Below are 12,836 nucleotides of genomic sequence, written 5' to 3' on the forward strand. Positions count from 1 at the left end.
AGGCAAGAACACTGGAGTGGGTTGCCATTTCCTTCTCCAATGCATGAAAGGAAAAGTGAAAGTGAAGTTGCTCAGTCATGTCTGACTCTTAGCGACCCCATAGACTGCAGCCTACCAGGCTCCTCCGTCCATGGGATTCTCCAGGCAAGAGTACTGGAGTGGGGTGCCATTGCCTTCTCCATGAAAGCCAGCAGTCAGTGGTTTACCAAGTCTTCCAGGTGATTCTGATGGCCCCAACATATGAGAACCACTGCTCCAAAGTATTATGATAAATTATCCCCCCAATCCATTGAGAAAGTTTGACCTAGGACCTTTGAGTTCTCTGCTTCCAGCTAGTGGAAAGGGAAAGAATGGATGGAGAAACCTCACTCAATTTTTATAAGGATCATCCCAGAACTGACAGATATTACCTCTCCTCACATTCTACTGACAGTAAGTTATCTTACGATTATCCAGCGTTACACTGGAAGTGGCTTGGATCTGTTCCTGAGGACCTATTAGCAAATTTCCAGACACTTTGTGAGCTACTTGATGTTCTTTTGGTAACTAAAATTGGCTATAGTTGGACAATCTACACCACAGAAATTAGCAAACACTAAAATCAATTTGTTTCTTTGTTTTCCCCAGAGAGCCACTTGTTAACATATACACGTCACTGACCATATACAGGCTTGGCTGACCCTACTGCAGCTAAAATGACCCTCAAAATGGTCCTGCTTTGAACCAAATTGGCTGAGCCTTTATACTCTCACCTTGATCAGTCTTTGAATAAGGGCCACCCTGGGAAGGGCAAGTCCTTAGGCAAGGTAGATCACCATAGCAGAGACAGTCCCAGAAGGAACTGACACCTGACACCTGAAGGATGTCTACTGACATGTTCTTCACCATTTGGGACAAGAGTACTTCCTTGAAGTGGACTCAGAGGCTTATCCCCATGTGTACCTCAGCCCCTCCTTCCAAGTGTTGCTAATAGGATTGATCCGGAGTGAGCCAGGGCAGTAAGATAATTTTAACATCCTCTGGAAAATTCTGGTATGCAGCCACACTAGATACTATTTAAAACAGTCAAGCCAATTGCTGAGATGACATTTTTTGTTTATTTGTTTTGCTTTCAATAATGTTTGCACTCTATGTTTGTCCTTTCAATGAAATTGTGCCTGGAGCAAGAGCCTGTATGCAGCAAACAATCAATAAAAATTTGTAGTGAGGTTGGTTGAAGTATTTAATTAAAATACCTTTGAAAGGAATTCCACCCAGAAAAGTTAATTTAGAAGTAAAATATGATAGAAATACAATAATGTATTCACAAAATAAATTAATAACTCAGTGAATTAAGTTACTGCAAGATGTTAATCGAATAAATAACATGCATGCTTTTCTATTAAAGAGGAAGTTAGAAGATCTGAGCTCGGAGTGGAAGGCGGTAACCCACTTACTTCAAGAGCTGAGGGCAAAGTGGCCTGGCCCAGTCCCTGGACTGACAGCAACTGGAGCACGTAAGTCTGCTGGATCGCATCCTCTGTGGCTTTGGACATTTGCTCGAAAGCACAACAGTGAGATGCTCCCTGGGTTAAAGGGAAAATGAGTTGCAATGCTGAAAATAGGAATAAACTTGGATTATTTACAATGCAAAATGTCTTAGAGCTTAGGTTCCTTGGAAAGAGATTGATTGAGCATATGGAGTCACCAAAGTATATAGGGGTGTGCTCTCCAGAAATGTACCTACAGTGAAGAAAGACCCATAGCAGAGATAGCAGAAGGGGCTGAGGGGCTGCAGGGTGATTTGACTGCAAGAGAGGCCTCAGCCCACTCCACAGGAGCCTTAGGGCTGAGTGGGTTGTCCAGAGCCCTCCTGAATGGCAAGAATAGAGCTTGGCCTCTGTATTCCTGAACCAGCCAGCCTTTGCCCAGGGGCTGCCCACTGGAAGGAAAAAGGAAATCTTAGAAGAGTCTTCTGGGCCAAAGGCAATTCTCAGTAAGGACTACTATCAGTGCTTCTAGTCGGACTGATGGGTGTGTTGTTCCTGAAGAGGGAATCAGGGTAGAGCCTCCAAGACTAAATATGTAAGGACCCCATCTCCTGTATCCTTTAGATAATCTTATTCAAATATGCCCACACAGGGACTTCCCTGGCAGTCCAGTGGTTAAGACCCTGTGCTTCCACTGCAGAGGGCACAGGTTCAATCCCTGGCCAGGGAACTAAGATCCTGCAAGCCATGCAGTGTTACCGAAAATATAAAAATTCCCCAAACCACGGAAATACACACAGTCCCCCTCGCACTTCCCTCTGTTCCATCTGAAGACAGTCTTGAGAGCTCTTCCATTTTTAGGTCAAGAAAAAGGAAAATGGACCATGACTACCACAAGTAGACTTGGGGGGAAATGTTTTTTCATTTAGCTATAGTTTTAACTTTTGTTTTTACTGCATATTTTCAGTCTATTCTTTTTCACTTTCTATTCATTTCTTAGTAGAAGGTATGCATAAAATCTCATGGCAATATTAAGGCTGGCTTTGAGTCCCATGGGCAAGGAGCCAAAAAATTTTTCTGCTATACCAATTCTATAATTAGATAGAACTAAAAAACATCTCTTTTTTTCTGTTCTTGTTTTTTGCTTCTTTTTTTTCCCTTTTCTACTTTTCAAAGATCAGATATTTGCAGTATTTAACTATGGTTCTTCAAGTAAAGTTGATTTTTATTTCATATCAATTAGAAATATACCACAATGGAAAGATCACCCAAGGTAGCACAATGATAATTCAGTAGAAGGCATAAACAGCGCTTAGGTTAGAGATGCTCTACAATCTGGGAACAGTGTGTCTTGTGTACCCCTGGGGTTTCTAAGAAGACATCAGAGTTAAATTTGATATCAGATACTTTAAAAAGATGTGTGAGAATTCTTTCTTCTTCCTTTTTTTTGGTCAATCTGGGACACTAAAATTGCTCTATCAGTGTTTATCTTCAATGAATTATATCAGGTTTATTTCTTCTTATGACCTGTAATTTTTGGTTCCCGCAGCACACATGCATAGTTTGTCCCTATATAATCGTTTATTGGTGTTTGTTCTCTAGCTTTCTCCTCATATTCAGCCTCAGATTCTCTAACTCTAAAGAAATTTGGTTCCAATAATTTGTTTCTATTGAACTCTGATATAATTATGGGTTTATGCTCCTGTTTAAGCTATTTTCACATGGTTGAAAGTTTTGAAAGGCAGGGCACAGAAATCTATTTAACCTGTAAAGTTCTTAGATGTGACTATAACAGTTCTGTTGGAGAATAGATTCAAAGTTCCAGTTTCAGTTTCCAGAAACATATTTAATTCATCTACTTAATATCTATTGAGTAACTTCTATGTATTGAACATTATACTAGGTGCTGAGAATGCAACATAGAGTAAGTTCCCTCCCCTCATGAAACCCTTCTAGTTGACCTTTGAACAACATGAGTTTGAACTATGCGGGGCACTTATGTGGAGAATTTTTTCAATAATAAATATTCCAGTACTACATGATCCATGGTGGGTTGAATCTGTGCATGTGAAGGAGCTGCCTAAATGGCAGAAACATAAGTCCACAGAGCAGACTGGATATTCAACTGTGCAGTAAGTCAGCCCTAACCTCAGTGTTAATCAAAGTTCAGCTGTACTCTGATTGGAAGAGAAACAGGATGAGCAAATAAAGAAAACAGATACTGTCTCAATATTGTTCAGAGTTACAGAGTTTAGTCCACAGATTGATATCAAATGGGCACTTGTTAAAGATGCAGAATGCCAGGCCCCACTCCAGACCCAGTGCATCAGAATCTACATTTTAATAAGATCCCTAGGTAATTCATTTGCACGCTGAATTTTGAGAAGCACAGTTATGGAGAACAGGAAAGCAGGATAAGAGAGAGTGAGCAGGAATGAAGGCATGATTGCCTGAAGTTGGGTCAATGAATCTTTTCTACTAAGCAAATACTTGAGAAAGCTGATGGAAGTGAGGAAATGAGCGAGGTACATATCGAGGGGAGAGTGTTCCAGTCAAAGATACAACAAAAAACAGAGGTAATGAGGGTACTGCAAGCACTGCGGGTCGACCTCCTGACAGACCAAGGGACGCTGACCCCTTTTGTGCATTAGTAGCCAATTTTTATAGGCTCAAGACAAAGAAAATTCCTACTGGAAGGGTGGCATTAGGTGATTGATTAGGGTGGGTATTTTTACCTAATATGGGGTCAGGGAGCTGGCCAGTCTAGGGGGGCGAGGGGTCTCATGGCAGTGATTGCTATGGGGCTCAGTCAGTTCTGGAGATGACCTTGGTATGGGGCTCCATATCTGTGGCCTTGGTATAGGGATCCACAGAAAGTGAAAGTGTTAATTGTTCAGCCGTGTCCAACTCTTTGCAGCCCCATAGACTGTAGCCCATCAGGCTGCTCTGTCCATGGAATTCTCCAGGCAAGAATACTGGAGTGGGTTGCCATGCCCTCCTCCAGGGGATCTTCCCAACCCAGGGATCAAACCCAGGTTTCCTGCATTGCAGGCAGATTCTTTACCATCTAAGCCACCAGGAAAGCTCACTTGCTATTAATCAGAAAGCCAGCAATCTGGGAAGACAGAGAACTCATGTCCCCAAAAAGCAATTCTGACATTTCTGCTTGGTCATGACAGTTTTAAGGGAAGAGGGGAAATAATCTCAGTGAATCATTGGAATGGGGTGTCAGAGTCCGTGCCATCCTTCACTACGCGCAGGCTTGGCAACGTCTTGTGGTCTTTGTTTAGATATTCTCTTGTTCACACAGTTTGTTCGCACGTTTTTTTTTTTTCATGAGGTTACTGAAGGCAAAGCTAGAGAAGAGACCTGGTCATCTGTTAATTACTTATTCTTCATTTCTACTTCTTTGATCTATGGAAGGAACCAACAAGTTAGGCAAGGTATTGTATAATCAAAAGATGTGAAAGATGTGCTCAGGCCAGTGATGATTAGAGCTTGGAGGTGCCTGGTTTAAAGTTAGTGAGAAGACACGAGGAGACTCCTGCAGACAGCTCTTTTCTGCCAAAAGCTGCTTATAAAATCAAACATTCCTTTTTCCTTAATGTGGTAGTTTAAACATCAGAATTAAGAATTGTTTAAATTTCTGGAAGTCAGGAATATAATCTGAAATAAGTACAATATATAAAGGGAAAATATAATTTGTAATACAGTTCTGTTATCTGATTATTATTTCATGTACTATATTGTAATACAATATGATTTATCATTCATCATTATAAATTTTTTTCCATTGCGCTCCTACTATTATTCTAGCTGCTTTTGTATATATGACTTTCTCATCAAAATAATCGCCAGGTATGTATGGTTATACACAATATTTTTAAGGTAAGGATCACAAGGCTCGGAAGGGAAATAGATGAAGGCCATACAGCTGGAAAGAAACAGAGCCAGGGTTATAATCCAAGTGTGTCAGGCTCCAAAGCCTGTGTGTTTTGTGTGTTTTTTTTTTGTTTGTTTGTTTGTTTGTTTTTTGCCGTGCCTGTACTATCTCTCTGTCCAAGAACCTAATGGAAATTCTAGATAGGAAGGCAGTTAGCCCATAGTTAATGTTATTAACTCAGTCTTAAGGTGTATGAGGAGTAAAAGCGAGAAATGTTTTTCTGTCTTCTCTAATTAAGGAGTAGAAGAAATCAGTTTACTGTATTTGAATTTCTTAAAATCATAGAACTCTGAGCCTAGAATAATCACTGGAAGTACCTAGTTGAATGTATTTCTTCTATATGTGTGGAAATGGAGGCCCAGGGACCTTTTTAAAAACACTAAACCAAGCTCCTTTATGATTTAATCTATGTAACATGATGAGGTGGTCCTGCCTGAGCTATATAAATTGTTTCAGGTTGCAAGACAAAGAGGCACACTGGAAAAAAACTTTTTGTTGCTGTTGCTTAGATACCTAAGTATATCATTTTTCTTATTTAGTCACTATGTTGTGTCCACCTCTTTTCAACCCCATAGACTGTAGCCTGCCAGGCTCCTCTGTCCATGGGATTTCCCCGGCCAGAATACTGGAGTGGGTTGCCATTCCCTTCTCCAGGAGATCTTCCTAACCCAGGAGTCAAACCCATGTCTCCTGCTTGGCAGGTGTATTCTTTACTTCAGTTTTCTATCTCTGCATTAAAACACTCGAAATGTAATGGCTTTAAACAAGGGTTATTTACTTGCTTATGATTTTGTGGGTCTGCAGTTGGGCTGTGGTTCACTTATTAGGTGTTCTAAAGGTCTTGCTAGGGGCCATTCTTGTACATGCAGTTATTTGGAAACTCAACAGAAGCTAGATGGAGTCCCTCAGATATCTGACAACTGGCTGTTGGCTGGAGAACCTTGGTTCTTCACAACACCTATCATCCTCCCATAGGGTGGACTGGGTTCATTATATGGCATTCTCAGGGCAGTGTTTCGAGAGGATGAAAGTAAAAGCTACAAGATGTCTTGACACCTAGACTCTGTCATTCATACAACATCACTTCTGCCACATTCTGTTCATCAAGGCAAGTTTTCAGTCCAGCCCAGGCTCAAGACTTCACCTTTTGAAGGGAGAGCTGTGATGTCACTGCCAATGGATGTGCATACAGGGAAGGGATGGCTTTATTGTGGCCATCTTAACACCCAAACCACTGTACTGAGAAAAAGGGAAGAAAGCGGAGATAAAAGCATTGGTGTATATGCAGAGTCCTACATCAGTGACTCTCAAACTATACCGCACATTAGAATCACCCATTTCTTACTAAAGCACAGACTGCGGGGCTTCAATCTGGAGGTCCTGATTCAGTAGATGTGGGGTAATGCTTGAGAATTTTCATCTCTAAAAAGTCTCCACAATGCACTGATGCTGCTGGTCTTGAGACTGCACTTTAAGAACTATTGCCATAGGTTTATGATCAATGAGGAAGGAGTTCATCCCTGTTTCCTGCCTGCAATGTAGCATGGAACTTGAATGAGAGCCAGTGCTGTGGATGCCAAAGGGAACTCCAGTTGTTCCAGCACCACCCCCACCCAGAACTGTGGAGCTTGGGAGTTCAAGGAGGTGTACAGCATGCTAAGCCTTAGCAATATTTGCCTAGCAGAGCAGCTTAGACCTACCTGTGGGTGGAACAGCCATGCTTATACGCAGCTCCCCTCAAGACTCTTATAAACGATTAGGTAGGCAGGCAGGACTTTGCATGGGCCTGAAGGCCTGCTTGGCAGATGGAGGCAAAGAGCTGACAGATCTAGTTGTAAATGTCAGTGTGAATCCTTTCTTACCCACAAGCTGCTGGGTCTGGGAACATTCACATTCCACTATACCCGATTTAGCATTTCTGAAAGAAATTGCATATAGAACATGCTTTATGTCAAGACTCCAAATCAGGATATTAGAGTTCTTCAGATTTCCCAGGGTAACAACTGGGAATGAATGACCATTGTATAAATAGACTCATAGAAGTGCCAGTTAATAGAGGTTTCTGGTTGATTAAACACTGGTAAAGCCATGTCTTCCTGTAATTAATTTTGGAGAGAGCCATTCTCAAGTGTAATTAGGCAAGTGCTGTATTGGAGGTCAAGAAGCCTAAATTCTAATCTCAGTTGTGCTACCAACTAGATAAGGGATCAATGCACTCTCTTTGTAGAGAGTCAGATACTAAGTATTTTCAGCTTTGTGGGTCTTGGGATCAACTTTGTCACTGTATACTAAAAGTAGCCAAACCGTAGATAATATGTAAATCAACAGGCATGGCTATGTTCTATTAACAGGTTATTTACAGAAACCAGATAAGGGCAGGTGGGTCAAATTTGGCCCTTAATGGCCTACCCATGGCCCCTCAGCACTTGTCCTTCTGGTAAACCCTCAGGCTTCTGAAGGCAAGTACCTATCACTCTGCCCAGGCCATTTCTCTTGCTATAGGAGAAGCTCACTCACTTGTAGAGGATGTACTAGAACAGTGCTCAACCACTGATGGAGAGGAGTTGACGGATAAATAGCACACCCTCTTCATTCCTTGGGTAGGACAACTCCAGGGCTGAACACCAGAGGTCTTCAGTGAGTTGAACCACAGTTGGCTACAGTGATGACCTGTTTTATTAGCATGCCCTGTAGACACTTCCTTCCCATTCCTATTCATCTCCTTATTCTTCCACCACAGCTTCCTGGTGTCATCTGCCGATTAAAGTTGTGTTATTGTTGTTTGGTTGCTAAGTCGTGTCTGACTCTTTTGTGACCCCATGGACGGTAGCCCACGAGGCTCCTCTGTCCATGGAATTTCCCAGGCAAGAATACTGGAGTAGGTTGCCATTTGCTTCTCCAGGGGATCTTCCCAACCCAAGGATCAAACATGCATCTCCTGCTTGGCAGGTGGATTCTTTACCACTGAGCCACCAGGGAAAACCACCAATTAAACTATTTGTATGGCAACCCACTATAGTATTCTTGCCTGGAAAATCCCATGGACAGAGGAGCCCAGGGGGCTATACCCCATGGGGTTGCAAAGAGTCAGACATGACTGAGTAATTAACATACACACACAATCAAATCCTCGTTTTATAGTCTACTTCTGAATGAACTGAAATTAATACAAAGAGGCTTATAATTAGTGCCATGGTTGTACTTTTTACATGAGTTTTGTTGTGATTCCCATTCTGTAGATGAGAAAACCAAACAACAGAAGAGTTTGTCCAAAGTTCCAAAGCTAGTAAGTGGCAGAGTGGGTATTTGAAGATACATCTCTGTAATGCCAAAGCTTATGTTATTAATCAGAACAGTGTATTTCAAGCAGTGATTTATTGATCATCTAAAGTTTTGAAGGCTGTACTTAAATATCAAACACATATAGCATTATTTCTACATTTATGATTTGCACTTCACTTGCCTCTCTAGCATTCAATAAAGCAACCCAAGGCTAGTTCAGTTATCTTTTAAGTATCTAGGCAATTTGGTAGAGATGTGGTTAATTGGAACTTAAATATAATCTTGGAATATTGTTTATTTGTTTGATTTAAATTCTGAGAAAAAAAAATTCATTTATTATGAAAATGACCTTGGTTTGTCTGCAGTGATCATGAGAGAAGGAGGGAAGGAAGCTGTCAATTAGTTCTCACATTCTTACTCCTCTTTTGGGTCCTCATCCTTCTCAGAAACACAGAAAGGATTGCTACCCAGAGCCTTTCCAGTTTTGGCTGGGCTTCCAACTGTTAATTCTGCCTCAGCTGAACCTTTTGGATAAGGCTCATCAGTTTCAGCCAAGTCTTTCTCTGTTTCATTAACAGATGACTGTTTTATTGAAAACACTTAGAACAAGGCTATACCATCCTTGGTTTTAGAATTAAAACCTCTAAACCTTAAAAAAAAAAAAAAAACTCCCTGAAAGTCTAAAACCCTAGGAATATGATTTTATACCAGAAAATAGGAGGTCCCCTAATCAATTATGATAACAGGATAAGAAATGAATTTTTGACCCTTCCCAAGAGATTTCAAAGCCCTGAGCAACTACAGAGACCCTCCAGCTCTTGGCAGGAATAAACTACTTAATTAATTAAATCTTATTTTTATATATCAGTGAGGTAAGGATGCTTGAAATATAATGAGATAGAAAGGAAAGTGACACCAGTGGAGCCTGACTGAGGAGTCCCCAGTGCTGCTCACACTGATGAGAATGAAGTCTTCACATGTAGGCAGGGGGAGTCTTTGGTTCCAGGCCAGGTTCTTCAACAAAGTTCCCTGGTTCACAGGGAGGATATAACAGTGGTGTCCTTGTTAATATCCAAGACAGTGATCGATTGTGAAAACCGGAGTATTTAGATGTTAATTATCCATTTTTGTGATGATGAAGTTCCCTTTGTTCTTCCTCTCTTAACCTTTTGGCAGTTTTATGGCTTGGTTACCATCTCCGGTTAGGGCTGAGCTTTGGGGTCTGCACTGGCAAAGGAAGAAAAGCTCACATCTATCATTTCTAATGCTTGTTGGCAGCATTCCTGGAAGTTTCTGTGTGTTGGGGGTAGGGTGTGTAGGAGAAGGAGGAGAATAACATCAGTGGTTGAATAAAGTATTCTGATCATTGGGGATTTTTCAGTTACTCATATCCTGCATTTTTATAGAAATAAAGGGTTTATTACAGTAAAATTACCATAGCCTTCTTTTATTATTTAACTCCTTCCCAAAAAGGACCTTTGCTGGAAATCATTATAGAATATACCGTAATGTTGTATTTCTTCTCAAGCTATTATTAAGGAGAAATTAGGACTCTTTAAACACATTCAGGAGAGAGTAGGCACCCCACAGTCCACAAAAGTTAGGCTTCTCCCTGTATTCTTAATATTTTCCAAAATTTTGCTGAAACATTTTGAAACCAAATATACCTTAACCCTCAAAGAAAGATTTCAAATGGAGGAAACTATAATAGTTTGCACTTAAACCATAGATTCTAAGATTGTGGCCTTTGAGAGGTCATTCATTCTTCCCCACTATCTTCAGGAAAAGATCTTTCTCTCTCTCTCTCTCAGGAGCAATCTTAAGGTTAACTGCATACTCTTTTAAAAATCAAGAGTGGGTGGCATTCCCCCACTGTTGTTATACTCGAAACCATCTTTCAACTGCCTAACACAAGTTCCAGTTACTGTCTAAATTACTTTCTGAGTAGGAAAAGTACATTTTGACATTATTTGAAGTCTGTTACCTAATCTCCCTTCAAATTTTGCTTTTCTGGCACAAATTATGTGAGTCCCCATAGCCTGTGAACAACAACAACAAAAAATGCTGTCTCAAATGTTTAAACCTCTCTGTGTCTCAAGTGTTTCAACATCTCTGTGCCCCCACTTCTAACATCCCAGGTGTGTTTTCCATACTTTTCTCTGTCGTGGGCTTCAGAACTGGATCCAGTTCCATAATTGCCATTCTACTCACAGCTCAGTTACATCACAATGTCAGCATTCCCTTTTCTTACCTTTATATGGTGATATTATTTTCCTGCTATAATGTTCTACTGGCTCCTACTAAATTTGACAGCTGTTTGAGGACTTGTTTTTTTTTTTTTTTTTTTTCCCCACATTTTAGCTTAGCCAGTCATGTCTTTCTGTGTGTGTGTGTGTGTGTGCTGTCGTATCCAACTCTGTGAATCCCTGGACTATAGCCTGCCAGGCTCCTCTGTCCATGGGATTTTCCAGGCAAAAATACTGTAGTACACAGGATTGCAAAAGAATCAGACACAGCTGAGCACACATACATGCCTACTAGTTAACCAAATAGAGGTGGAGTATAAGGAGAGGGATGTATGACCTGGAGATTAAGAGAGAGGTCCAACCTAGAGACGTAAATGTGCAATTTTTAGCATAAAGTTGAGTTATGAGGTGATACTAGTTAAAGCCAAGCAGTGACTATAGATAGAAAAGAGAAGATACCCAAAGACAGATCCCTAGAGGACTTCATTGGTGAGAAGTAATAAGTAATAGTAATAAGTTCGGAAGTTGGAGGAAAACCAAGACAGAGACCTGGAAGCCAAGTGAAGGAAGTGAGTTAAGAGGAAGGAATTGATAAACTGTGTCAAATGTGCCTATAAGTCTAGTAAGAGAGGGTCCGAGAATCACTCTTGAATTTAGCGAATTTGGGGAAAGTAATAGAAGGATGCAATGCATAAATTAAAGGAACCCATATATCCAACAGCTCACTCAATGTCTGCACTCAGGTGTCCCCCAGACTCATGGAATCCACCATGTCTACAACTGAACTAGGGAGTTTCCTCTTCTCCCTTTTCTTGTATCTCCAGGCAAGAATACTGGAGTGGGTTGCCATTCCCTTCTCCAGGGGATCTTCCCGACCCAGGGATCGAACCCAGATCTCCTGCATTGCATGCAGATTCTTTACCATCTGAGCCACCAGGGAAGCCCTTGCATTTCTTATCTCAGGCAATAGCAACAGCATCCAATCAAGCCAGTACTAGTAAGTGATCCTGGAGGGAGACCCCCTTCTCCCTCACTTTCCTCACTGAATCAACCACCAAATCCTTCTGATTGTAGTAATACTTAAATATCTTTGAAGTTATTTTGTCCATCTGCATCCCTTCCACCACCATCATGGATGCCTGGCCTTCTAATTGATTTCATTCACCTCCCTCTAATCCATTCCCCATAAAAATATGCTCCATAAAGAACAATCATGCAAAGTATAAACCTCCTTCTTTTATAATTCTGTAATGGTGCCCCCACTGCTTTTAGATTAAGTCTCCAAATCATGAACATGGTCACCAGATCTTAGACAATGGTTCCCCTGCTTACCCTTCTTGTTCCACTGTCCGCCTTTTTCTTCAAAGTCCAACCCTTCTGGCTTTCTTCAGTTCTTTTAGCAGGTCTGTTTCTTCCTGGGCTCAGGGTTTCCATACCTACTACTCTCACCTGGATGATCTCTTTTCTTATTCATCCTTTAGATCTCAGCTGCACAGGCTCTTTCTTTGACCTATTATATGGCAAGGTATACCTTTTCTCTTTCGTATCCTTGCCATTATTTTGATTAACTATTTGTGTCATTATTTAATTTTCATTTGCTAACAGACTGTATGTTCCAAAAGGATCCTATTTTATATCTTGCTTATCAAAACATGCCCTTTTGTGTATGCAGCTTTTATTCAATGACAAGCATGTGATAGTGTTAAACTCATATATTTTGACTAAATTAACAGTACTTTTAGGGTTGGATCAAGTATGTCGATCTCCTATGTAATTATAATGCCAGAGAGACTAAGTGCTTATATGGTTGTCCAGCTGTTTAGTAGCAGAATCTGGACTCAAGCCCACTTCTCCTGAGTTTGGTTTCAGTGCTTGTCCATATTCTTATATATCTCA

At 40.8% G+C, this 12,836-nt stretch overlaps 1 protein-coding gene across 6 annotated transcripts in view; it reads left to right on the forward strand.

The window, feature by feature from the left end:
• DMD (dystrophin) overlaps positions 1 to 12,836 on the forward strand; it is a 2,671,852-nt gene that overhangs the window by 1,931,919 nt on the left and 727,097 nt on the right. For all 6 annotated transcript variants that reach the window (XM_070365439.1, XM_070365442.1, XM_070365443.1 and 3 more), the window contains one exon: positions 1,388 to 1,496. In XM_070365439.1, coding sequence (XP_070221540.1) covers positions 1,388 to 1,496 — 109 coding nt within the window. The remainder of the gene's footprint in view (positions 1 to 1,387; positions 1,497 to 12,836) is intronic.

Source organism: Bos mutus, chromosome X (assembly GCF_027580195.1).
Source record: "Bos mutus isolate GX-2022 chromosome X, NWIPB_WYAK_1.1, whole genome shotgun sequence".
Taxonomy (NCBI): domain Eukaryota; kingdom Metazoa; phylum Chordata; class Mammalia; order Artiodactyla; family Bovidae; genus Bos; species Bos mutus.